General features: G+C 45.9%; 2 protein-coding genes across 7 annotated transcripts in view; one reads left to right on the top strand and one right to left on the bottom strand.

Moving 5' to 3' along the window:
* Positions 1-10,528, bottom strand: part of MMS19 (MMS19 homolog, cytosolic iron-sulfur assembly component) — a 43,250-nt gene extending 32,722 nt beyond the window's left edge. Inside the window, exon 1 of one of the 5 annotated variants that reach the window (XM_021672926.2) lies at positions 10,378-10,528. In XM_021672926.2, coding sequence (XP_021528601.2) covers positions 10,378-10,489 — 112 coding nt within the window. In that variant the 5' untranslated portion in view covers positions 10,490-10,528. Of the gene's footprint in view, positions 1-8,367; positions 8,460-8,511; positions 8,553-10,377 lie in introns of those variants that run through there. The other 4 variants (XM_021672927.2, XM_064374016.1, XM_064374015.1 and 1 more) reach the window with 4 other exon arrangements.
* Positions 10,529-11,031: 503 nt separating this feature from the next.
* Positions 11,032-26,908, top strand: part of UBTD1 (ubiquitin domain containing 1) — a 62,105-nt gene continuing 46,228 nt past the window's right edge. Inside the window, exon 1 of one of the 2 annotated variants that reach the window (XM_012439313.2) lies at positions 11,032-11,382. In XM_012439313.2, coding sequence (XP_012294736.1) covers positions 11,313-11,382 — 70 coding nt within the window. In that variant the 5' untranslated portion in view covers positions 11,032-11,312. Of the gene's footprint in view, positions 11,383-25,217; positions 25,289-26,908 lie in introns of those variants that run through there. The other variant, XM_012439314.3, reaches the window with a different exon arrangement.

Raw genomic sequence — 26,908 nt, 5'->3', positions numbered from 1 at the left:
TATAAGTTGGTACAACCCTATATTGAGGGCAATATAACATCTTTAAAATTCCAGGTCCATATAGGCTTTAACCCAGGAAATTTAGAAATTTATCTTATAGCTATATAGTCATCTTTTGGTATATACATGGGAGATTGGTTCCATGACCTCCTGAGGATCCTAAAATCTGTGGATGCCATATTTGCATACAAACTATGCACACCCTCCTATATACTTTCAATCATCTCTAGATTACTCATAATACTTAATACAATCTAAGTGCTATAAAGTTGTTATACTGTATTGTTTAGGGAATAACAAGAAAAGAAGTGTATACATGTTCAGTACAGTTGCAATATTTTCTCCCAAATACTTCTGAACTGCAGTTGGTTAAATCACGGATGTAGAACACACAGATACGGAGGGCAGAATGTACTTGTAAAGTGCAAAATAATGCATGTACAACATTATTGAATACAGCATTATTCATAACAGTAAATGACTGCAAACAAAACAACAAATGCCAGTCAATAAGAAACCAGTTAAATGAATTATAGTACATCCATACCATGGAATTCTCTGTAGCTACTTTTATTTACTTTTAAATCTTTTTTATTTTTATTTTTTGAGACAGAGTCTTGCTCTGTTGCCCAGGCTGGATTGTATTTTTAGTAGAGATGGAGTTTTGCCATGTTGCCTATGGCTGGTTTTGAACTCCTGAGCTCAAGTGATCTGACTGCCTTGGCCTTCCAAAGTACTGGGATTACAGGCGTGAGGCAATGTACCTGGCCTCTAGCTACTTTTAAAAAGACAAATGAAGAAAGACTGAAGCTATATATACACTGATAATGGGTCAAGATCTAAAAGCAGTACAGTGTGTATAAATAGCATACCTAGTACGTGCATAGCATTGTTTTTAAAGGGAGGGGGGATTGTTTTTATTTGCATTTATTTTCATCTCTGGAAGATATAAAAGGAACTAATAACGTTTGTTGCCTTCAGGGAGGCTAAATGCATAGTTAAGGGTTGAGAGTTACATTATTTTTTTTTTTAAGAAATGTTTCATTTTGGAATAATTTCACATTTATAGCAAAGTTACAATGACAGTGTAGAGTTCCCATACAGCCATCAAGTTTCTTTTAATGTTAACATCTTACATGGTACACATTTGTCAAACTATGTACACATGTCAAAACTAAGAGATTAGGTTAGCACTGATATACCCTATTAACTAAGTTCTAGGCTTTATTCAGATTTTACTAGTTTCTCCACTGATGACAAATTTCTGTTCCAGGATCCAATTATGAATACGACACTGCAATTAGTCATCTTTAATTCTTAGTCTCTCCTGGTCTGCGGAAGTTCCTTAGTCTTTTCTTGTTTTTCATGACCTTGATAGTTTTAAAGAAGTACTTTACAGAAGGTTCCCCAATTTGGGTATGATGTTTCCCTCATGTTTAGACTGGGGGTTATGGGTTTTAAAAAAGATTTTATAGCAGTGAAGTCCCCTTCTCATTATATCAGGGATATAAGATAGTAACATGGCTTCTTCATCACTGGCAATATTAATGTTGATCACTTGGTTAGGGTATGTCTGCCAGGTCTCTGCATTATACAGTTACTATTTTTCTCTTTCTGATACTCTTTTATTTGTAATGCATTCATTAAGTCCAGCCTGTATTCAGCGGGGAGGGGAAGATTAAACTCCACCTCCTGGAGGGAGGAGTTTCTACCTGTATTATTTGGATTTTTTTTTTTTTTAAGGCATGGTCTAGCTTTGTGCAGTAGTGAAATCATAGCTCACTGTAGCCTTGACCTCCTAGGCTCAAGTGATCCTCCTGCCTCAGCCTCCCAAATAACTGGGACTATAAGTGTGCACCACCATGCCTGGCTAATTTTTGTACTTCTTTGTAGAGACAGGGTTTTGCCATGTTGCCCAGCCTGGTCTCAAACTCCTGGGCTCAAGTGATCCACCAGCCTTGACCTACTAAAGTGCTGGGATTACAGGTGTGAGCCACTGCATATGGCCTTTAAATGCTATTTTAGCAGCACAAAAGTAACTCACGTAGATCAAACAGTAGCATCTTAGAATGTATTTTCAAGGGAGAAACAGAGTAAAAGGCTAACAATCTTCATAAGGCCTTGGTTCACATCAAACACTTATAGCTAAATAAGATGTGGGAAACATAGAATTACTTCCAGCAGACCGTTTTGGGTTCCTAATCCACCTACCCCTAAAAGCAGAATCTTAACTAGTCAGCCTGTGCCAAGGCTGGAAAAAGTGAAAGAGAGGTTTGAAGAAATCCTCAACTTTGTTAAGTCTGCGGTCTCAGAGCAACAGTTATGAGCTGAGCTGGACAGAGGCTCACTCTAGTATTACAGTAAGAAGAAGTGGCAATACGATGGAAGAAAATGAGAGCTCTAGTTAGGACTTATAGCTCGTGACTGGCACCAATTTAGACATCAGGCACTCTTAGCCCACTCGTGCCAGGATGTGGAAGGCCCAGCTGCTGCCCCAGCTCCTGAGAAAGAGCCAAAGGAAAAAATGAGCAGACTGTAGGGTGGGGGAAGGGGTAGCAGCCAGATTAACAGGCCAAATAAACCAAGTTGGGTTCTACACCCAGTTCCTTAATGGCAACACTTCCATGAACTGAAACACCTATCTCTGGGTTACAAATGATGAAAGAGCTTTGCAGCATTTGGAAAGGTAGAAAAGGGTACTTTCTTGGATACTCCTGGCTACAGTCCAGAAAACTCTGCTGAAACAACCCATCTGAAAATTAATTTCAATAGTGGCCACAGAAGGAGTTAGCAATTGTACAGAGGAAGCCATAGGGGACTAACAACTGTTAATGGCAAAGGATAGCAATGAACTGAATCATGTTTCTTCAGCAATAGCATCAAAACCCTCTGTGGATGGCAGGCTAGGGTCTATCTTTGGAACAAAGGCTCTAAGATAAGAAGTGCCAAATAGGGCCCATTCAGTATCCTTTGTTTCTTCATTTAAAAAAAAAAATTGAGATAAAATTTACATATACTGAATTGCACAGATATTAAAGTGTACAGTTTTTTTTTTTTTTTTTTTTTTTTTTTTTAAGATGGAGTCTCTGTCGCCCCGGGCTGGAGTGCAGTGGCATGATCTTAGCAACCTCCGCCACCTGGGTTCAAGTGATTCTCATGCCTCAGTCTCCCGAGTAGCTGAAATTACAGACATCTGCTATCATGCTGGGCTAATTTTTGTATTTTTAGTAGAAACGTTGTTTGACCATGTTGGTCAGGCTGGTCTTGAACTCCTGACCTCATGATCTGCCTGCCTTGGCTTCCAAAGTGCTGGGATTACAGGCGTGAGCCACTGCGCCCAGCCAAGTGTACAGTTTTATAAGTTTTAATAAAAGTATACACCCAAATAACCAAGGCCCCAATCAAGATATAGAACATTTCCATCACCAGAGAAAGTTCCATTATGCTCTATGCCAGTTAGTTCCTACTCCCATAGGTTGCCTCAAATTTTATAATTGAAAAATGCTTCTTCGGCATTCTGCACACATCAATATGAAAATGGCAGGCCGGGCGCGGTGGCTCACGCCTGTAATCCCAACACTTTGGGAGGCCGAGGCAGGTGGATCACAAGGTCAATAGATCGAGACCATCCTGGTCAACATGGTGAAACCCCGTCTCTACTAAAAATACAAAAAATTAGCTGGGCATGGTGGTGCGTGCCTGTAATCCCAGTTACTCAGGATGCTGAGGCAGGAAAATTGCCTGAACCCAGGAGGCGGAGGTTGCGGTGAGCCGAGATCGCACCATTGCACTCCAGCCTGGGTAACAAGAGCAAAACTCCGTCTCAAAAAAAAAAAAAAAAAGAAAAAAAAAAGAAAATGGCTGCTTTATAATACAAAGAAATAGCCATTTGCATGTGATTCATTGAATCCCAGTATGTGGGTGAACTCTCCTGGCAAAGTCCCTGAGTCTTCATATCTTTCACAAAATTCTTTCTTGAATTAATGCAGCACAAACACAAAAGTGAGTATAAGGCTGGGCATGGTGGCTCACGCCTATAATCCTAGCACTTGGGAGGCCAAGGCGGGTGGATCACCTGAGGTCAGGAGTTCGAGACCAGCCTGGCCAACATGGCGAAACCTTGCCTCTACGAATACAAAAATTAGCTGGGCCTGATGGCACATGCCTGTAATCTCAGCTACTCTGGAGGCTGAGGCAGGAGAATCTCTTGAACCCAGGAGGCAGAGGCTGCAGCAAGCCAAAATCATGCCATTGCACTCTAGCCTGGCTACAGAACGAGACTCCATCTCTCTTTCTCTCTCTCTCTCTGACAGTGACACACACACACACACACACACACACACACACACACACAAAGTATCAAAGTAGAAAAAATTAGAGAAAAAAGAGATAATAAAGCTATTACAAGACAGCAAAAAAGAGTAAGGAAAATGGTGGCAAGGCACAGTGGTTTACACCTGTAATCCCTGCACTTCGGGAGGTCGAGGCAGGCGGTCAGGAGTTTGAGACCAGCCTGGCCAACATGATAAAACCCTGTCTCTACTACAAAAAAAAAAAAAAAGAAAAAAGAAAAAAGAAAAAAGAAAATTTAGCTGTCTGTGGTGGCATGGGCCTGTAATCCCAGCCGCTCAGGAAGCTGAGGCAGGAAGGAGAATCACTTGAACCCAGAAGGCAGAGGTTGCAGTGAGCTGAGATCACTCCACTGCCCTCTGGCCTGGGCAACAAGAGCGACACTCCGTCTCAAAAAAAAAAAAAAAATTGCCGTATGTTTGTTTTCATTCAACATTTACTGAATATCATAAATTTGGTATCGTGTTAGGGCTTAAGATAGAAATATGGACAGGGAGTTTTGGGGAAGCCCATAGTCTGTTGGAGCAGAAAGACAAACATTTATTCACTTGTTCTTGAGACAGTCTCACTCTGTCACCCAGGCTGAAGTGCAGTGGTGCCATCTTTGGCTCATTGCAACCTCTGCCTCCAGGGCTCAAGTGATCCTCCCACCTCAGCCTCCCAAGTGGCTGGGACTACAGGCACACCACCACACTGGACTGATTTTTTAAGGTTTTCGTAGAGACAAGGTCTCCCTATATCGTACAGGCTGGTCTCAAGTTCTTGGGTCCAAGTAGTCCTCCTACCTTGGCCTCCCAAAGCGCTGGGATTACAGGCATGAATCACCGTGCCTGGCCCAGAAAGACATTTAAAACAATCACAGTGGGCTGAGGCTGGAGAATTGCTTGAGATCAGGAGTTGGAGACCACTTTGGGCAACTAAACAAGGCCCTGTTCTCTACAAAAAAAATTTGCCAGGTGTGATGGCACGAGCCTGTAGTCTTAGCTACTCTGGAGGCTGGGGCAGGAGGATCACTTGAGCCCAGGAGTTCTTCGAGGTTGCACTATACTCCAGTTGGGGCAACAGGGTGGACTCTGCTTCTAAAATAAATAAATAAAACAATCACTCTGTAACAAGTTCCATGTTACCATAGTGATATAAACAGAGACTGGGTTAGCATGAGACAGGAGTAAGATTCCTGGGTTTATGGACCATGGGCCTCTAACACTAAGTGATTCTTTCAATGCTACAAATTCTCCAAAATTAAAAATAACCAGGCTGGTGTGGTTGCTCACACCTGTAATCCCAACACTTTGGAAGGCCAAGGCGGGTGGATCACCTGAGGTTGGGAGTTTGAGACCAGCCTGACCAACATGGAGAAACCCCATCTCTACCGAAAATACAAAATTAGCCAGGCGTGGTATTGCATTCCTGTAATTCCAGCTACTCGGGAAGCTGAGGCGGGAGAATCGCTTGAATCTGGGAGGCGGAGGTTGCGGTGAGACGAGATCCGGCCACTGAACTCCAGCCTGGGCAACAAAAGCGAAACTCCATCTCAAAAAAGAAAAAAACAGAAACAAAAACGAAAACAAAAAAACAGAATACCTGGAAATACTATTAATTATGCCCTTGGACTCCTGGGATGAAGATGAAGAAAGCTAATAGAAAGTTGATTTTCCTAAGGGCATTTTCACTGGTATGAAGGAAATAATAAGTGTAAGTTCCTTTCCCTTTATAGGAGGTCTAAGTTTTTCCAACATGTTCAAGATTTGCTCTCTAAAAATGGACCTACTAGCACCTCCTAACTACCCACACTTTCCTCAGCAAGGCACCAGTTGTGTGGGGGCACTGAGAAGTCAATGGAGTATTTATATGATCGCTGACACAGAATGTACAAACAAATCTCTGTCTGATGGAGTTGAAGCCTCTTGAGAATCTGGACTAGCAGCCAAAGGGCAGTGAGGGGAAGTGGTAGGGTGGGAGGATGAGAAGAAGCAGGAGAGAGAAAAATCCCAATCAGGACTAGGTCCAATCAAGCTCTCAAATGCCCTTTCTGCTGATAATGCCACAGATATTTCACAAAACCGTATTTTACTGTTCTTTAACACTTTTGCCTTAAGGACTAGTAGTCTTCTTAGGGAATCAAAAACATGAAAAAACACAATAGAATAAAGACTGAAATGAAGGAAACTCCAAATAACTTAAAAAAAAAATTATATCCATCACCTGCAAATTCAACGTGTTCAAAAATCACATTCTCCGAAAATCAGCTCCCATCCCAACCTCCAATTTTGGACAAAGTACTTCTTTTCCTCATCCTCAAAACCTTGGGGTCTTCTTAAGAGTCCTCTCTCTCCTTCAAGTCCTAGAACTAGATAGAGTGCAAATTCCATAGATTCTTCCTTCAATATCTCTCACTGCATTCACTTGAGTAGTTTTTATTGAGTACCTATTGATGTCAGTTCCAGGAGACTCTGGTGGTACAACTCGGGGGTAGGATGTAGAGATGTATACAGAAACAGCTACGAAACTAGTCCACTAAATACATGAGTGGTTCAGAAATAAGTGTGTACTACAAAGATTCTGAAGTATGAGATGCTGTCCGGCTGGGTTAATCAGGAAACACTCGGGTAGGGGTAGGGAACTCAAGCTGGGCCTTGACTCTCAGGTCTTACTTCGATTAGACAGAGCTAGTGGAGGGAATTGGAAAGGAAAGCACTCAGGGAACTACGAATAAAGGTGGCTGCCTGGAATTAAAGGTCCAGGGCAGTGGCAGGCTTATTAACCCTTAGGCTGCCAGGTCATTTCCCTTCCATTGCTTGCACTTTTTTTTTTTTTTTTTTTGGGACAGAGTCTCACTGTTGCCAGGCTGGAGTGCAGTGGTGTGATCTCAGCTCACTACAACCTCCGCCTCCCAGGTTCAAGCCACTCTCCTGCCTCAGCTTCCCAAGTAGCTGGGACTACAGGCGCGCACCACCATATGCAGTTAATTTTGGTATTTTTACTAGAGACCGGGTTTCACCACGTTGGCCAGGATGGTCTCAATCTTGTGATCCGCCCACCTCCACCTCCCGAAGTGCTGGGATTACAGGCCTGAGCCAACTAGCCCCGGCCACTTGCACCTTCTTTACAGCTGACACTTTCACCAGGAACCCAGGTACAAAACAAAGGTGGCAGCTGCTTTTGTGATCAAAGGGTGTTCCTTCTCCATTTAAATTCACAGGCTGCTCCTGAGTGACTGAACAGGAAGCTAGCTGGTCCCTTTAGCACTAACAAAACTTGACTTAGGCTGAAGGATTAGAAAGCACATCTTATTCTATGGACACTTCAACACTCTGTTACCCTTCGACAACCCTAACTAGGGCTGTGATCTAAGATCGACAATATTAATCCTTGTCAAATTCATTTTCATTTTATGGCTCCCTTGCTCGAGGATCTACAATAACTCTTAGTACATATCATAGGTCATTCAAATCCCTCCGCCTGGAATCCAAAGTTATGCATAATCCAACCCCACCAAACCTTTTCAACTTTTATCTGTTACTATTCCTCTGTACCAACTTTCTTTTTCTTTTTTTTTTTTTTTGAGAAGTAGTCTTGCTCTGTCACCCAGGCTGGAGTGTAGTAACGTGATCTCCGCTCACTGCAACCTCTGCCTCCCAGGCTCAAGCGATTCTCCAGCCTCAGCCTCCTGAGTAGCTGGGATGACAGATGTGTGCCACCACGCCCAGCTAATTTTTGTATTTTCAGTAGAGATAGGGTTAGGGTTTCACCATGTTGGCCAGGCTGGTCTCGAACTCCTGGGCTCAAGTGATCTGCCCACCTTGGCTTCTCAAAGTGTTGGGATTACAGGTGTGAGCCACTGTACCCAGCACCAACTTTCTTTTCTTAGGAGGGCTAAATTACAACAGGGCTAGTGTTACAGAGTCTTCGCTGAGCTGAGCTGAATTCAAACTAAACAGTTTAGATCACTTTTTTCCGGAAAGAAACAAAAATATAAATTTTGCAAAAATGTTTATAAGAACCAGTGTCTCATGCCTGTAATCCAGCACTTCGGGAAGCTGAGATGGGAGGATGGCTTCAGTCCAGGAGTTAGAGACTAGCTTAGGCAACATGGTGAAACCTCATTACTACAAAAAAAAAAAAAAAATACAAAAATTAGCCGAGCGCAGTGGCACACACCCTGCAGTCCCAGTTACTTCAGGAGGCTGAGGCAGGAGGATTGCTTAAGCACAGGTCGACGCTGCAGTAAGCCATGATTGCACCATTGCACTCTAGCATCGCAGATAGAGCAGGACCTTGTCACAAAAAAAAAGAGAAGTTAGCAGTTCTTATTCAAGATAAGTCCTTATTCAAGATAAGACATTCAAGATGTCTTTTCAAAATATGTTTTCAATAAAAAAATCCAAAATTATCGTTTTCATAATGTATAAATGTGAAAGACTTGTCACAAATGACACTGCTATAGTAATGCTCTATATTAGGTTGGTAGGGGGTTGGATGGTAGAGGTGTACACATTAGTCAAAATCAGTGAACGTACACTTAAAGATTTATATATTTCACTGGATATAAATTTTACAACAAATTCACCGTCAACAAACTCTAGTCAATGACATGCATGCCAAAGCAGTTAAAGAAAAACGTACAAGTATCTGCAATTTAAATGGATGGGTAGCTATATGATAAAGGAAGTAATATTAAAATGATAATGGTAGGATCTAGGTGATGTATTCCTTATAAAATTCTTTATTCTTGGCTGGATATTCGAAAATTTTCATACTAAAACATGAGGGAAATGCCATTGATAACACACTGTACTTGTAAATTGTAAATGCTGATAACACACTATCTTTCATAAAACTGTAAGATGTTAAGTTTGGTGGCAGCACCAGGTATTTGCTCCTTCCAAACTACCCTGCAGACACCTCTTACAGAATGGTTGCCTCTCCCAGCATACTATAAGTTCCTGGTGGGCACAGATCTAACTTAATTTGTATTTATATTCCTATTGCTTTGCATCATGTTTGGGGAATAATATGTGTTCAACAATAGTGGTATAATTGAATGAAAATGGACTACTACTAACGAACAAAGTATTATATTTCTAACAGATTCATTACTCTTTTCTTACACACTCTAAAGGTTAATACGCTCAATTTGCAAGAGAAATGTGTCCTCACTTCTCTCCAAGCATGCAAAATTTCCAAAAACAAATTTTTAAAAAACTACTCATGAGATAATTTTATATTGTTACTTAAACCCAAGATTTGAAGGCTTCCAACATGCAATAACTTTTGAGTAGATTTTTTTTCCTAGAAAAGCGAAGTCTCGGAACTCCACGGAAGCCTGGAAGTTGTTTTATTCTAATTAAAGATGAGCTTTCAGAACAAAGAGATCTCTGAACTGGTCAAAAGCAGGAAACTGAGGGTCTGGGAAGAAGATAAAAACAAAAGCCACATAAAAAGTTATGGAGCAAATTAATCAAGAACTTTAGCTAGAAACGCAAAGTCTTAAGGAGGACACGCATAACATCTCCAGCTCCCCATGGCCCGGCTCCTCGCCTCCTCTTCATTCCAGCCAGTTAGAGCGTGGGGCCGTCCGCCACTCCCAGGATGCCACGCGACGGGAGCGGCCGCTGCGAGGATGCGCTTCCCCACACCAACCTCCCAAAAACAGCATGGCTTTGCGGCGTGAGCACCTGGTTCCGATCTGAACACATGGATCCGAGTCCCAGCTACCCCTCCTGCCTGGTCTGCAGCCCTGCGCAAGTCCTCTTGCCCTCGCTGGGCCTGTTTCCTCATTTGTAAAATGTAATAATTTCCTATCACTGGCTATAGGGAGATGAGGAGTCTAAATGGTTTTAAGGCAGACACAGGCAACTCTCCAACTTGTTACGGTTCTGAAGTTCGCGGTGCTCACCAACCAGCCAGCCTTGAGACCAATCTCTCAAAGTCACCCGTACCCCTCCCTTCCCGCCCGGCTCCAGTGCTGAGGCCGCTCCCTCCTGCTGGCCCCATGTGGAAGGCGCGCGGCGCCGTCTGCCGTACCTGCAGCCACCTGGTCAGCGGGGCCCTCTTGCTGACCCATGACGAAGTCGTGCACGAGGCCCCATAGGGCGTCGGTAGGCGCCGCCGCCTCCAGAGCCGCGGCGGCAGCCATGACGCGAACTAGAGACCGTGGGAGGGGAAATGGGCGGTGGCACGAGACGAGCCTCTCCGCGCATGCGCCCCCCGAGCCAATCGCCGGGAGAAGGCTAAGGGGGCGGGGCGCCCCGGGTCACGTGCCTGCCGGCTTCTGTCCAGGCACTTCCACGGAGGGGCGGGGCGTGGAATGGGGCGGTGGTACAGAGAGGGAAGGCGGCTGCTGGGCACGCAGTCGGGGGCCATCGAGGGCTGATAATTCCCGGCCCTGCTACCCTGGAGACGGGCGGCGGGGCGGGCACCTGGCTTGGTGGGGAGGGGGGCGGTACGCAGCAGAGGGGAAGCCAATGAGAAAATCAGGCCCAGCCCGAGGGGGCGGTGCTGTCGGTCACATGCGCACCTGGGGCGGGTGGTGGCGGCGGCAGGGGCACCGAGAGCCGGCGGAAGGGAGCGGGGCCGGGCTGGGGCGGGGTTAGGTAGGTGAGTGACAGGCTCCGGGGGGCGGGCCCCTGCCTGGAACCCCGTGCAAGCAGGGAGTAGCTGCGGCGGTGCCCGCCTCCTCTCTCCGCCCCTCCAGCGGAGCTGGTCTCCAGCCGGGCACCGTCGCGGGCCCCCCTGGCCCGGCCACCTGGGACCGTGCTGGGGAGTCTGCCACCTCCCTCTCTCCCCTGGCCCGCAAAGTTTTGGCGGAGCCAGCGTCGGGGCTGAGCGCGTCCCCCGGGGAGCGCCCGATGCCGGGCGACCGAAGCCGTTGACCTGGGACGCCGACGTCCGGGGCAAGAGCCCGGAGCAGCCGACCACCCCGCCGCCTCCTGTGCATGGGGACTGGCTGAGGAACCAGCATGGGCAACTGCGTGGGGAGACAGCGCCGGGAGAGGCCGGCCGCCCCGGGACACCCCCGCAAGCGAGCAGGTAACGACGGGGAAAGGAGCAGGGCCTTGGGCATCCCGCCAGTTGTCCCCGTCCTCGCCCGAGCCCTGGGCTTACTGATCGACTCCCCACGGCTGCTGGCGCCTGGGTTTCCCCGATGGGCTGCTCAGCAGCCAGACGGGGCCGCTCGCCAGCGCCGGGCGGCGGGGGGAGCTGAGTTGGGGCAACTGCGAGCACAGAGCCGACTGCACGACCAACTCTCTCCAACTGGGAAGCTCCTGGTGGGGGTGGGGGCAGGAAATGTTTGCAGACCGCAGCGGGGCCGACGAAGGGAGGAGGGCCCGGGGCGAGGGCGCTGCTGGCCTGGCAGCTCCGGCCGGGGTCGGACGCCGGCCCGTCGGGGCACGGCGCGGGCAGCCAGGCGTCCCCAGAACTCGGAGCGAGCGGGGCGAGAACAGTCGCTCCTTCCAAAGACTGTGTCATTATCGGGCTGCAGATCGTGTCTGCCGGAATCCGACTTGCAAAAGCAGCGCAGGACTCTGGGAAAGAAATCTTTATTTTTCCCTGAGGGGTTTTTAGAGCCTCTCGGCCGTCTGGGAGTCCAGAAAAGGTGGGGTGCGGGCTGAGTCGCCCTCGGGATTGTTGGGATCCTTCCTAGCTTTGGGAGTGGGATCGCTCGCTGGTGATCCTCGAGGCCCGGGCAGCGCCTTCTCACTTTTATGGTACACCCCTCCTGCCCTGGCGTTTCGCCCCGGGAAGAGTTCTGGCGGTCATTTTTCTGGGTCTTACCCACACTTCCTTCTTTGAGGGTGTTGCAAGGACCTGCAGGGAATGATAAAATCGTAGACTTGAGAGTTCAAAGAAACCTTCGAAACTTGTCTGGATTCCAGATGGACCTATCTCCTCCTCTCTATGTCAAAGCCCAGATCATGAGAGGTTGAGCACCTTATCCAAAGTCACACAGCTAGTTAGGAGCAGAGCTGGGGCTAGAACTCAGCCTCCTCTCCCACCCCATTGCCACATATCCCCTTATGTAAGTGGAGCCACAGGCAGAGTCTTTAATGAAGTGGAAATTCTAGTTGGAGTTTCCTGTCTCCCTAGACACCGAAGGTGTGTTGCTTGGGTTGCGGAAACTGGGAAGGAAGATGGGGGGAACCAGGGGAAGCAGGGAAGGATGTCTGTGTGGTGGACAGGATGACTTGTGGAGGAAGAAATGTGTTTTTATGGGAAGGATGGAGTAAAACTTACTGAAAATCTCTTGTCTGAAGGTAACTCTGGCCATTCTTCTGACTGAGGAGAGATGATTCTCAAACCCAAGGGCTGGCTTGCTTTCATTCATTCATTTGTTCAACAAATATATGTTCAGTCCCCATAATAGATTTTGTAGCATTTTTTTGCTGTTGACAACTCTCTCCTATGTGACATTCTTCCCCTTCCTTTCTTAGCATCAGACTGTCTTGGTTTTCCTTTCCGAACACCCTTTCCACCATCACCTTCTAGGTGGGAGCACACTGGTGCTTCTAATGACATACTATTTTTTGTTTCATTACACTCCCTCCCAGAGAAATCTTGTCCAGTCCCACAACTCTTTGTCCATTGGGAAGACCCATATGCTTAATCTTCAGCTGTTCTCTCTTGAACCCCTGAACCCCATCTCTAGATGCCCACTGGACACTGTGATGTAAATATTCCCAGATTCGACACCTCCACAACCAGGCTCTACGTGGCTCCCTGTCCACCAGCTTTCCTTCTTTACTCTTATGTTTTCCAGCTGCCTAACTTTAGACTGTGAAGAGCTCTCTCTGATGACTTTCTCTGCTTCCTTGTCCCCTACCTTGAGGCCAGTGAGTCATTGGGGTCTGCTGGTTCTTCCTTCCACAGGTCTTGCAAACCTGCCCCTTGCCACCCCACTGCATATCCTTGTCACTTCAAGTCAACCCTTGTTTCAGGCTGAAGTGAGATGCCCCCAAAGGCAACTTCATCTTCAGTCATCATCCAGCCCTACACACAGTTGTCACCTCAGAAGACATTTGTTAAATTAACTTCTTCCAGATTTTATAGTTCTGTGTTCAAAAATCTTTCTGCACTTGGCCAGGGGTGGTGGCTCACACCTGTAATCCCAGCACTTTGGGAGGCTGAGGCAGCGAATCACCTGAGATCAGGAGTTTGAAACCAGCCTGGCCAACGTGGCAAAACCCTGTCTCTATTAAAAATACAAAAATTAGACAGGCGTGGTGGCAGGCGCCTGTAATCCCAGCTACTCAGGAGGCTGAGGCAGGGAGAATTGCTTGAACCTAGAAGGCAGAGGTTGCAGTGAGCCGAGATCGCGCCACTGCACTCCAACCTGGGCAGTAGAGCGAGACTCCAACTCAGAAGAACAAAACAAACGAAAAAACCTTTCTGCACTTTCCCACTCCTACAAGAACTATAACTTTCAAGGCTGTTCAAGTCTGGCCCAGTCCTTCCTTTTAAGTCGTGATTTATTTCCCTTCTCTGACATTAAGACCACCAGTGTTTGGGCATGCTATTTCCTTATCAACAGTCTTTCAGGCCAGGCTCGGTGGCTCACGCCTGTAATTCCAGCACTTCGGGAGGCTGAGGCGTGTGGATTACCTGAGGTCAGGAGTTCGAGACCAGTCTGACCAACATGGTGAAACCCCGTCTCAAAAAAAAAAAAGAGTCTTTCATCCCTTAGGTTCACTTTAAGTGCCGTATCTTGTTTGAAGCACCTTGACAAATCTGCCATTTCCCCCTTTATCTGCCCCCCACCTCCACACCCCGTGGAACTCCCGCAGACACATTATCTATGCCACTTACTTAACAATTATGTACTCCATATTATTAGTCATGTCTTTGATGTTTAGTCTTTTATCAGCAACTACATTGCAAGCCTCGAAGACCTGGGTTCTGTCTTATCCTTGTGGATATGCCTCTCTCACTCACTCATATTGCCACGCGCACACACACTCAGCATTTAACACCATGAATTGTACAGAGATGGCACTCAGTCTTTGTTGATTTTAGAAAGCTAATTTCATCCTACCATTTGTATTTTTTATATATCTGCATTTTGTTTTTACCTGCTAGTTTATCATTGCTTTAATTCTGTGGGTCCTACTATGAATAGCTTTATTCATAAAATCCAAAGCTGAGGGGAACTCTGCAGGATGACAGATTTGGTACAAGGGAAGGAATTCTTCTTAACTTCACAGTGTGCACCTGGCATTCCTGTAACATCTGTGGCTTTTCCTTTGACAAGAGTATAGTTTTATGTTGTAAGACTAATACCTAAAACTCCCCCAGCACCACTGTAACTCTTACCTTTCCTTTGGCACTAATGTTGAGGCAGAAAGCCTCAACAGGGAGCTAGGACTTGAGTTCTAGTCCTTGGCCTATAGCTCAGTGACCCTGGGCAAGTCATCAAACCTTTCTGGGTCACACTTTCAATATTTCAGAAAGAGGGAGGGTTATACAAGATCATTAGAGCTGTTTTATCATCTTCACAAAGGCAACCATTTAAAGCTGGAAAGTTACTGAGGTGAAATCTTTATGCCTTGTAATGTCTCCCTTTGTCCTTAGTTCTATATTCTTAGTCACTGGGTGGGTAAAGCAGAGACACAGTACTCTCTGGTCAGGGATTCTTGCGTTAAGTAGAAGTTGTCTCATCTCATCAAGTTTTGTGATTGTCACTCTTTTCAATTTCTTTTCTTTTCTTTTTTTTTTTTAAGAGAGAGGGTCTTGTTCTGTCACCCAGGCTGGAGTACGGTGGTGCAATTATAGCTCACTACAGCCTCCAACTCCTGGGCTCAAGTGATCCTCTCCCCTCAGTCTCCCCAGTAGCTGGGACTACAGGTGTGCACCACCACATCCAGCTAACTTTTTATTTTTTTATAGAGATAGGGTCTTGCTATGTTGCCCAGGCTTGTCTCAAACTCCTGGCCTCAAGTGATCTTCTAACCTTGGCCTCCCAGAGTACTAGGATTACTGGCTCCTCTCCCCTCAGTCTCCCCAGTAGCTGGGACTACAGGTGTGCACCACCACATCCAGCTAACTTTTTATTTTTTTATAGAGATAGGGTCTTGCTATGTTGCCCAGGCTTGTCTCAAACTCCTGGCCTCAAGTGATCTTCTAACCTTGGCCTCCCAGAGTACTAGGATTACTGGCATGAGCCACTGCACCCAGCCTTAAAATTTTTTTTTGGATTGTTACTTTTAACTCATCCCCAATAGGTCTGTGTTCCTCTCCTTCAGGTACTGAGTGATCCTTGCATGCTTCAGAGAATACTTGGGGATTTACTCCTTTGGTGGGGTGCTCTCGCCACCACCCCATACAGATGCACCAGGTAGATAAATATCTCTGACCATGAACTGGGTGAAGCAGCCTCTCCCCTAGCCACTCCAGGGAGAAATAGAGGTGGTAGAACAGGCAAGTCTCTTGCCCAGCTCCACCCTTTGAGAATGTGGCAGGGCTGAAACCCAAATGTCTGACTCTGATGTGCCAGGCGTATCCACTTACGTTCCGGAATCTCAGGCTCGGGGTAGACAGACCCAGGGCCCTGTTTGGGGCTGGTTGGGCTTGGCAGTGTGGTTGCAAGAGAGTCTGCTACTTCTTGTGTGGGCTGTGTGGCTATTCTTGAGGGAGTAATTGGGCAACTTCTCCACTTGCTCAGTAAATATTTACTGAATGCCAAGCACCTGGCTGGCTGTGAACACACATGGTCCTTGGCCACATAGAGCTTACAGTCTTGTAGGGGGCAGAGAGTAAGCACATTGTCATTGTAAATTACACATGATCATACATAGAATTATGTATTATTATATATGCTGGCGACTCCTCCCACATGTATAATTTCAGCCCATTCTCTCAAACTCCAGCCTTGTATATTCTGCTGCCTACTCAACACGTTTGCTGTCTTAAAGGCTTCTCAGTTTAACGTGTCCAAAACGGAATGAACCCCATCCCATCCTTGTACCTCCTGAAGTCTTTCCCATCCCAGTTCATAATGATTTCATCCTTCCAGATGCCCAGGCCCATAAAATTCTAGTTGTCCCTGACTTCTCCCTTTCTCTCACATCCCACATCCATTTAATCAATAAATCCTGTTGGCTTTGCCTTAAATATGTTCCGAACCTGACTCTGACCATCTCCACCACTTTCACCGTGGTCTAAGCTACCACTGGCCTCTGAACTGACCTTCCTGCTTCCTCCCTTGTCTCCCGACAGACTATTTCCATCCCAGCAGCCAGCGCGATGCTCTAAACTGTAAGTCAGATTTCATTACTCCTTTGCTCAAGCCTTCCTGTGACACCCCATCTCATTCAAGAGATCTTGTGTTGGCCTACAAGATATGATACGATTTTCACCTGCTTATCTTTCTTAAGCCATCTTTTAAGAGCACTTCATCACCTTGTTCAGCCCTCTGATATCTGAATGGATCCCTGTCTCTCCTAGTCCCGGTCTCCTATTTAAGGAGTCAAACCCTCCAAGGAATTTCATTTAAAATGATCCCCTTCCCTCTACCACCTGCTCTCAGCGTTATCTACCTCCCTTTCCTGCTTTATTTTGCTCTATCACCTGTGTCATCATCTGACATTGGCTTTCTCCCCTTGCTCCATGTGGTCAGAGATTTTTATTTGTTCACTCTCTGATACCAAGAGCAGTGCCTGGTAAATATTTGTTGGATAAAACTAGAGTTGGTGAAGTCTGTAGAAGAGCAGAAATGAACACATCTGATTGAGCTCCTACCTTAGCTGGGTGTTAAGGCAGGTATCTTAATGAAGGGACTTAAACTGCAACCTCGGAATGGTGTTCTGTCTCTGGGACTGGCTTCTCTCTTGCCCCCAGGTTTGGGTAAGTTCTCAGATACTGGGATATATATGACTCCTGTGGTTTGGGAGCCTCTTGGTGGGAGATACCAGGGTTGAAGCAGGAGAGCAAAGTCAAACTCCCTACGGGGGTCCTAACCAGGCAGTAACGCCTTCTTGCCATTTTATGTGTGCATCTATGTCAGAGTGGTCCCCCTCTCCCAGGCACATGTGACGTTTGTAGTCCTAAACTCACGGTGCAGGGATGGGGTGGCCTAATAGACCACAAGGCTGGAAGTCAGGTGATACGGATTCCAGGCCTCTCTTACCCATCAACTTGCTGGAGAATTTTTAGAATCATAGAATTTTAGAGCTGAAAAGGAACCTAAAGATTTCTATAACCTCTTTTTTCTTACCCAGCCATTAGAAAGAGAACAAAGGTATATCTATTCCCTGCCTAGTTCACAGAAACATGGTGCAACCTACTTAAAAACTGCATGGGCTCCTTTAAGTTGTGAGTGTGCTGAGGTCAAGACATTATAGGGAAGTGGTCGAGGTCAAGTGTATTCAAAAGAATACGCGTGCTTGAGTGGTGATCTTGGGCAGGTCATTTGTTTCTTGCTCAGTTGATACTCCATGTTGAAAAGATAATATTTCCAGTTTACTTCAGAGAGATGTTATGGAGGTAAAATAAGCTAATGGTGGTTTTAAAATTACTTTCAGGCTGTGCAGTCTGCTCAGATATGAGCTCCCAACACAGAGTTTCATCTGGCACTGGTGCGAAATGAAGCCTGGGGTCTCTGCTCCTTCCTAGTTGTTTGTGTGACTTTGGACAAGCCTCTTGATCTCTTTGAGCCTCAGTTTCCCCATTTGTACAATGGGGTGACTGCCACCCTGCTCACCTCTCAGAGAGGTTGTAAGATTAAAGTGAGATCCTGGATGAAAAGAGACTTTGTGAACTTACAAAGTTTCCATTATTCCAAGCTACCAGGATTTTTACACACAAAAGCCATAGCCAGTGATTTTTCCCACTAGATGATTGAAGCTTACTCTTTTTAAGGAGCACAACTATAAAAGAAATGTTTAAAAACTATTTTTGGATGGGAATCTTTCTGAAACGAATGATATGCTTCTGAGCAAAATATTAATATACAGCGCATAAAGAACCTCCGCTTTGGGACTAGGGGTTGTGGAGTTCATACTGGTATGTACAGAGCACCTGCTTGGTGAAAGTGGGACCACAAAAGGTTCTTTCTCTCAAAAGTATTATCTCCCAAAGAAGAGAGCTGGAGTCGGGGAGGGAACTAACTAGTGGTGGGCAGAGGGAAATTGCTGGGGAAGAGCCCATTCCGGGAGTGCCCTGCCTCAAGGTCCCATGTAGCAACACTGGTGCTGCAGGAAGCTCTTAAATCCTGTTCAGGGCTCTGAGTGGGAAGAGCCAATCCTCCCCGGTCAGTTACTGTGCTTATAATAGTGTGAGGCCACGGGGCTTATGAGACTCCAGGGCAGTGGGCCCCAAACTACGTGGCTCCCAGCTGTTGTGCTTTGGGGGTTCATGTTTCCACCTATAATCATTGCTCTGTCTTCTGCCTGGGAGAGATATTAGTCACTTCTCTTTTTTTTTCTTTACCTTTTTTTAAAATGTGATTACATAGATATAACATAAAATTTACTTGTATGTAGCAGCAAATTTTTTAGTGTATAGTTTTGTAGTGTGAGTACATTCTTTGAAGTTTATAGCCATCACCAGTACCCATCTCCAGAACTTTTTCATTTCCCCCAACTGAAACTCTTTACCCATTAAGCACTACCCATTTTTTCCTCCCACCAACCACTGACAACTGATATTCTGCTTCCTGTCTTTATGAGTTTGACTACTCTGGGTACCTCCTATGAGTCGAACCGTGTAGTATTTCTCTTTCTGTGCCTGGCCTGTTTCACTTAGCATAATGCTGTCCAGGTTCATCCATGGTGTAGCATGTCAGAATGTCCTTCCTTTTTAAGACTGAGTAATAGTCCCTTGTATGTATATACCACATTTTGCTGATTCATTCATCCATTGATGGACCCCTGAGTTGCTTCCACCTTTTGGCTATTGTAAATAATGCTGCTATGAACATGGGTGTACAAATCAGGAGCAAGAGGGGAATGCACTCGGAGTCTCTGCTTTCAGTTATTTTGTGTATATACCCAGAAGTGGAATTTCTGGATCAAATGGTAATTCTGTTTTTAATTTTTTGAATAAAAAGTCACCACTTTCCTCAGCAGCTGTACCATTTTATATGCTTACCAACAGGGCGCAAGGGTTCCAATTTCTCTACATCTTCACCAACACTTGTTATTTTCTGTTTTTTGTTGGTTTGGTTATTTTAAAAATTATTTATTTATTTATTTGCTTATTTTGCTTTGGTTTTATAGTAGCCATACTAATGGGTGTGAAGTGGTTTATCATGTAGTGATCATTTATGCTGGGCTTAAAGAGCAGTCTCTCCAAATCTCTGGGTAAACAGACAGCTGAGTGTGTTAGAATTGTGCATAGAGACTGGGCATGGTGGCCTACACCTATAATCCCAGCACTTTGGGAGGCTAAGGCAGGAGGATCACTTGAGGCCAGAAGTTCAAGACCAACCTGGGCAACATAGTGAGACCTTGTCTCTATTTAAAAAAAAAAATTATGCATAGAGGAAGAGTAAACAGGCTTGGAGTGGAAGCTTCAGAGAGTGATATACATGAGCTCCAGTGGGCAGACTGTGGAGTTTTTTCTTCTCAGTCAGTGTTTGAGCATTTGACTTGCTCTTTGCTTCTGAATTCCAATTTTTTTTTTTTTTTTTTTTTTTTTAGACTGCTCTGTCTCCCAGGCTGGAGTGCAGTGGCATGATCTTGGCTCATGGCAACCTCTGCCTCCCAGGTTCAAGCAATTCTCCTGCCCCGGCCTCCCAAGTACCTGGAATTACAGGCACATGCCACCATGCTCAGCTAATTTTTGTATTTTTAGTAGAGATGGGGTTTTGCCATGTTGGCTAGGCTCATCTCGTACTCCTGAGCTCAAATGATCCACCTGCCCTGGCCCTTGAAAGTGCTGGGATTACAGGCGTGAGCCACTGTGCCCGGCTGCTTCTGGATTTCCCACTATGTGGTCAATAGTTGAAATGGATAGATAGGTGGCTTCCTTAAAGTATTTCTGTGTTGTTACAATTCATCTGGCCCCCCAGAAATGTTAATATTATCTTACTCTGGATTAGAGTGCCACTTTTTTTCCAGCTCTCTTTTGCAGATGGAGTATGGTTCAGCTAGGAGAATGTAGGGTCTGGTGCAGTGATATGGTAACTTGCTGAAAGTGTCTGCTACTTCAGGCTTGTCTCTTAATCTTTGGGGACAAGATCTCTTCTTGCTTTCCGAGCCCACAGGAAGGGAGACTGAGCTCAGTGTGCACCCATACCTTTGACCATCCTCAACCCCTCCAAACTGCCACTTATTGCCCTTAGAGGAAACTGCCTGGGTGTGGTGGCTCACGCCTGTAATCCCAGCACTTTGGGAGACCAAGGCAGGCGGATCACGAGGTCAGAAGTTCAAGACTAGCCTGGCCAACATAGTGAAACCCCGTCTCTACTAAAAATGCAAAAAAAAATTAGCTGGGTGTGGTGGCACATGCCTGTAGTCCTAGCTACTCAGGAGGCTGAGGCAGGAGAATTGCTTGAACCCTGGTGGGGGAGGTTGCCATGAGCCAAGACTGTGCCATTGCACTCCAACCTGGGCAACAGAGCAAGACTCTGTCTCAAAAAATAATAATAATTATTATTATTATTATTTAAAAAAGAGGAACCTGGCAGGAAAGGGACTGGAACACCTTCTGCAAGGTATGGGGAGGGAGACTGGGGAAACAAGGATGACTCCTCATTGTACCTTTTTCCTCTGGGAGGCTGGGACCAGGAGCAAAGGGTGAATGGTGCCTAGGTAGCCAGTCACCAAGCAAGTAGCCTGAATCTTAGGTGCCAGCCTGTGCACTTGGAGTTGTGTTGTTTTTAAGGGCTCAGAGAGATGTAATTAGCAGCAGCTCACCTTTGCAGGGTGTTTGCCATGTACTAGGAGCATCACGTGCAGTATTTGGGTTAATCCTCACAACCGCTCTGTGGGTAGATTTTATTATCACCTTTTCACAGATGAAGGAGCTGAGCCTAGAAAGGTAATGTCTGCAGCCTAAGGCCGCACAGGTTGTAAACTGCAGAGCCAGGACTGAAACCCAGGTGTCTCATCTCAGAGCGCACACTTTGGGCCAGTGGGTAGTTTATCCTCATGAGAATGGGAAGAAGAGAACGCTTTTTTGGATTTGTTTTGTTTTTTAATGAGTTTATTATTGAGCACCTTCAGGCACCTTGCTGGATGCTTTCGCAAACATCATCTCATTTGATTCTCCCTATTTTACCTATGGGAACATTCCTACCTATTTTGCATGTTAAAGCTGATGCCCAGGAAAGTGAATGGATTACCAGTGGTCATGATGCTAAGAGTTAGAGCTAGAACAGCCTGAGGATGTTGATTCATTCCAGTGCTCACAGCTCATTCCATTGTGCTGTGAGCCCTGACCAGCTCCCACCCACCCCCATGGAAAGAAACTGGTAGGTCAGCTGTAAAGTCTGCAAAACTCTAAGGACTGTAGCCACTGCCTTTCTTTCCCATTGCTGTCCCTTCCTCCTTTAATTTCCCCACCCCAAGACCACCACCTCCACACCTAGAAGCCATGTGAGTTCATCATCTTGGATCAGAGTGCTTGGCACATAGTAGGTGCTCAGTAAATATGCGTTGAATGTTGTTTGAGGGCTGGGTGTGCTGGAGGCAATAGAATCCCAGCCAAGATTGTGTTCCTAAAGAGAAACACAAGTAGAATGCAAATATTGTTGTTTCCGCCTCCTTCTCCCAGAGCAAACCTCCGCTTTCCAACACCCAGATGCCAGGGACTTAAGAAAAGAGTGTCCTCGCTTTTCAGACTTTGAATTATTCCCAAATTCCCAAGGGAAAAGAGGCACAGAGAGTCATGTTAGCAAAGTGCTTGCAGAATCAGGTGTCACTCTTTGTAATTAATAAGATTAACGATCTCTTGCTTTGCTCAGCATTTTGTGGTTTTCAAAATGCTTTCTCAAGTATTATATATCATTTGATCCCCACAGCCATCCTGTTAGATAGGCAAGGCAGGATTCATTTTTCCCGTTTTATGGATGAGGACACTGAGACTTGGTGAGGATGTTAAAATACTCAAGGTTATTGACTGAATAAGTGGCAGAAGCCATAGGGCAGCGGTTCCACTGCTTTCTTACTGTGGTGTGAAAACCTCAGATCAGAGCCTCAGTTTCTGCATCTGTAAAATGGGGCAAGCATACATCATTTAGAGTAGTCAAATGTGATTGTGTGTGTGACATGATCAGCACAGCGCCCACATACAACGCCGTGGATGCTTAGTAAATGATGGGGTGGGTTTTAGGGATAATAATCAACGCAAAGCTCATTGTTCTGCTGATAACTTGTGTTGTACCAACCCTGGTTCCACCCCAACTTTGAGGAGGAGCAGAGTGTAGCCTCCTTACTCTTCCCTGGTGACCTTCTGCTGTGGTCACCCTCTAGCTCATCCCCTGGAGTCAGAGTGCAATCACAAGGGCTGGCCATGCATTTCCTTTTCTTTTTTCTTTTTTTTTTTTTTTTTTTAGTGCAGTGGTGCGATCTCAGATCACTGTAACCTCTGACTCCTGGGTTCAAGTGACTCTTGGGCCTCAACCCCCTGAGTAGCTGGGATTACAGGTGTGTACCACCATGCCCAGCTCATTTTCTTTGTATTTTTAGTAGAGATGGGGTTTTATCATGTTGGCCAGGCTGGTCTCAAGTGGTCCACCCACCTCCGCTTCCCAAAGTGTTGGGATTACAGGTGTGAGCCACCTTGCCCCTGCCGTGAATTTCCTTTGATTTGTAAAATCTGAGGTCTGTCAAAGAGAACATCTATAAGGTGGTTTTCCTTTGGTGACGAGTCATTATGACAAGCGTTATTCATTTAGAACCAATTTGCACTTTATTATCCCAGCTCCTCCACCTCATTAGCTATGTAACCATGGGCAAATTATTTTGAATTTTGAGGCCTCAGTTTTCTCATCTGTGAAATGGAGATAACAGTACCTACTCAATAGGGTTGTCGTAAGGATTAGATGGTGACTGCACATCAGGTCTTGAGAATGGTGCCTGGGACATACTACCTACTCAGTAAGTGTTAGTTATTATTTTTACTATTCTGACCATGCTTGATTCTATCTATATTAAAGCCAGCTGCCCCCAGCCTTATACTCCCCCTGACGTTGAGATATATGACAAGTAAAGTTCATGTGCAAAACCTGACATCGGTCCTGGGTTATCTACTGTTCCACCCACTCATTCAGGAAGGCAAATCGGAAGCAAGTTGCAAGATAGTGTTGTTATCATAGCAATAGCCTTGAATCCAGCTTTGTTTTTTAAAAATGTGAATCGTTCACAAAAATGAGAACGTCACTTGCAACACACCCTACATATAACTCTTGCTGCTGATCTCAGCAACAACCAGAGGCTACTTTTCTAAGCAGTCTCCACATAGATGGAAACATTTCTTGCCAGTAGTTCAAGGCTGTGAGTGCCCTCTGTTTGCTGTTGCCCCTCTTGGCAGAACACCTCTGAGTCCCCAGGGCTTCCTTCCTGGAACTTTGTGCATTTCTCTGATATACACTGTCAGCTGCAGATACCTCCTCTGTGAACTTCCAAGAAGCTGCTGATAAACATCCACATCAGCGCCTCTTTCACACTTGATGAGTACCCCCCACCCCCCACATAACTATATTCAAAACTGTTGTTGGATTTCTTGTATACTGCTACTCATTGTGGCTGGCTGTGCAGCAGGCACTGTAATAGGTGCTTACACACATCTCATCTAATCCTCCTGATAGTCCACTGAAGTAGAGATTTTCCTTTAGGGGCGAGGTGCGGTGATGTTAACTGTGTGTTGGGGGTTGGGGGGCATACAGTGAGAATGAAGTATTTGGGTTCTCAGTCTCGGGTTCCTTCCATGCAGTACCTACTTCACTGTCAATTTCAGCAAAGGATTCCCTGGACCCTAAACAGGTATAGCTGGTTTACTGATGTCACTGCCACTCATGACTAGCAAATAGTCTACTTCTGCCAGTTCTTGTACTATATATCCGAATGTGCCAGAAAGTGTACTTTGTGACAGCCTTCATGGATTTGTCCCTCTTTTCACCTCTTCCCACCCCCGACGCAGTGTCTGGGAGACAGACCATACTGTCCTCTGATATGGGATACTGCACATGGCATTGATTTTTTTTTACTGAGTGAAAGAGCTCTGTTCCCCCAAAATAGACTGTCACATGGCACGAGGACTTCATTTCCCCAGCCTTCACAGCAGCTCCAGGAATTGCCATCACTGAAATCAGTATCATTTATCAATCTCCTAACATGTGTGTGGTAGGCAGCCTACTAGATTCTTGATATCACTGTTGACAGTTTTCACATCTACCCTGTAATGGCAGGCCTCATTTATGTCCATTTTACAGATGAGGAAACTGAGGCTGGGGGGGCAGTGTTGAGACACTTGCTAATGACAGTGGAGAGTTTGAATCCTGGCAGTTGATTGAATCCTGGCAGTTGTATCCTGGGGACCTACACCCTAGCCACTATGGGAAACTGCCTCTCAATATTTGCTACATCGGCCTTATCCCAGGCACTGTGATAGGGGAGGGGAACACAGCACAGAGAGTCAGTTCTCCTCAAGGAGTTCAGAGTGATAGACTGAATAATACTGGAGTTTCTGTGGTTGGTTTTTATTTTTTTCCAAATCTATTTCCACCTGCCCCTGCCCCTGGTCCTGGCCCAGGCAGCAGATCCGTAACACACAGAGCCAAGGGTCCAGGGGAACTGGGGAGGCAGTTCCTCGGGGGACAGCAGTGCTGCACTGCGTGTTTCCACCCCAGGCTGACTCCTCTATTTTCTCTTTGCCCTTCTCCCCTCTACTCTCATATCAGATCCACAAAGCCAAGAGCTCATTGAGATCTGGCCCAGTATGATCATCCTGCTGTTGCCTGGTCCAGATCTGGCTACTGAGGAGAAGGAGACTTTATTTGGTCAGTAATTTATTGCTACTATGACTTTTTATGAGGCCCAAATGACATTTCTTAGAAACCTACATGCTGTATACACTGTTATTTATGCTCGCTTCCTAGGGACAAGATGGGCCAGTCTTCGGGTTCACTAGGCAAAAGCAAAGCTACATTGGGTCCTTAAATCTGCAGCTCACCCCTCCTGTTTGCAGCTGAGCCTAGCTGTGTCCTGCTGTGACACATGTCCCATGGAAGATTCAGGGCCTAGATGTCTGATCCATCACTGAGCACCAAACACTTTTTCTGCAACCCTGGATAGAAGTGCTCAGCCTGCTGCTGTTGAGAGTACCATTCCTTGGGCATTTGCCTGTGGTAGGTCCACAGCCCACAGCAAGTGTGCAAGGAGAGACTTCTGCCCAAAGGCCCTGTCCCTCATGTGTCTGGCCCACCCTCTGGTACTAGTTTGGGTAGGGATGGATGGGGACCCCATTTGTAGGCTGCACCTGGGGCCTCAATTCTAGAGATTAAATGATCTCTTTTTCAAAATTCGTAAGCTTGGCAGGTTTGCACAGAGTCCTTCCTTTTAGGGGAAGGGAATCGGTATTGCTGGGGAGTTCAGCTGGAAGAACTTGGGACTGGTTCAGAGGGGTCAAGCCACTGCCTGTGGTCTGCTCTGCACAGAGGTGGTGCTGGTATCCGATCCAGGAAATCTGACTCCCTTTCCTGTGCCCTTTCCAGAATTCCACCCTGCCTCATTCCTGCAAATATGTGTGCACATATTATACATATATACCTCATCATCCAGATGGCTTATGGTCTACTTGGGAGAGGAAGCAGACAAAGGTGTAACTCCACTTCAAACAAGACAGCATGTAGACAAGTGCTAAGTCATCCAGTGTAGACAAGTTGAGACAAAGGCAATGTGTAGACCCTTTTTAGAAAGAGTTGGGATGAGAGAGGTCCTTGTGAACTCGATTTGTGGAGGGAAGATTTCTGAGGGTGGTGGGACTCAAGTTGCTCCTTGGGGGATTGGGATGGACAGATACTGGGAGTGAGTGGGCATAGTTTGTAGAAGGGTTACTGACTTGAGGAAGTGGTGCAGGTTAGAGAGAAGCAAGCAATACAATCTTTATTGTAAAAGTAATGTGTACTCATGTAAAACATGTGAATGATAAGAGAAAGCTCAAAGAAGAAAATCTTTGTACTCCCACCAACCAGACAGCGTCTCTGTTCTCATTTGGTGTTTATCTTCCTGTTTCTTTTTATTTAGAGATAGGGTCTTACTCTGTTGCCCAGGCTGGAGGGCAGTGGAGCTATTATAGCTCACTGAAGCCTTGAACTCCTGCGCTCAAGTGATCCTCCCACCCCAGCCCCTGAGTAGCTAAGACTACAGGTGTGCATTACCACACCCAGCTAATTTCTGTATTTTTTGTAGAGATGGGGTCTTGCCATGTTGCCCAGGTTGGTCTCAAACTCCTGGCCTCAAGCAGTCCTCCCACCTTGGCTTCCCAAAGTGCTGGGATTATTGGTGTGAGCCATTGCACCCAGGCTCTTTTTCTTTTTTAAGGCATTAAGATCAATCTGGCCAGATGTGGTGGCTCACACCTGGTAATCCCAGCACTTTGGGAGGCTGAGGCGCATGGA

The sequence above is a fragment of the Aotus nancymaae genome, unplaced genomic scaffold (assembly GCF_030222135.1).
Source record: "Aotus nancymaae isolate 86718 unplaced genomic scaffold, 86718_ANA_hifiasm-v0.15.2.pri h1tg000010l, whole genome shotgun sequence".
In the NCBI taxonomy this organism is placed as follows: Eukaryota; Metazoa; Chordata; class Mammalia; order Primates; family Aotidae; genus Aotus; species Aotus nancymaae.
Note: the sequence above shows the minus strand (reverse complement) of the source record. Positions and strands in the feature narration are given on the sequence as shown.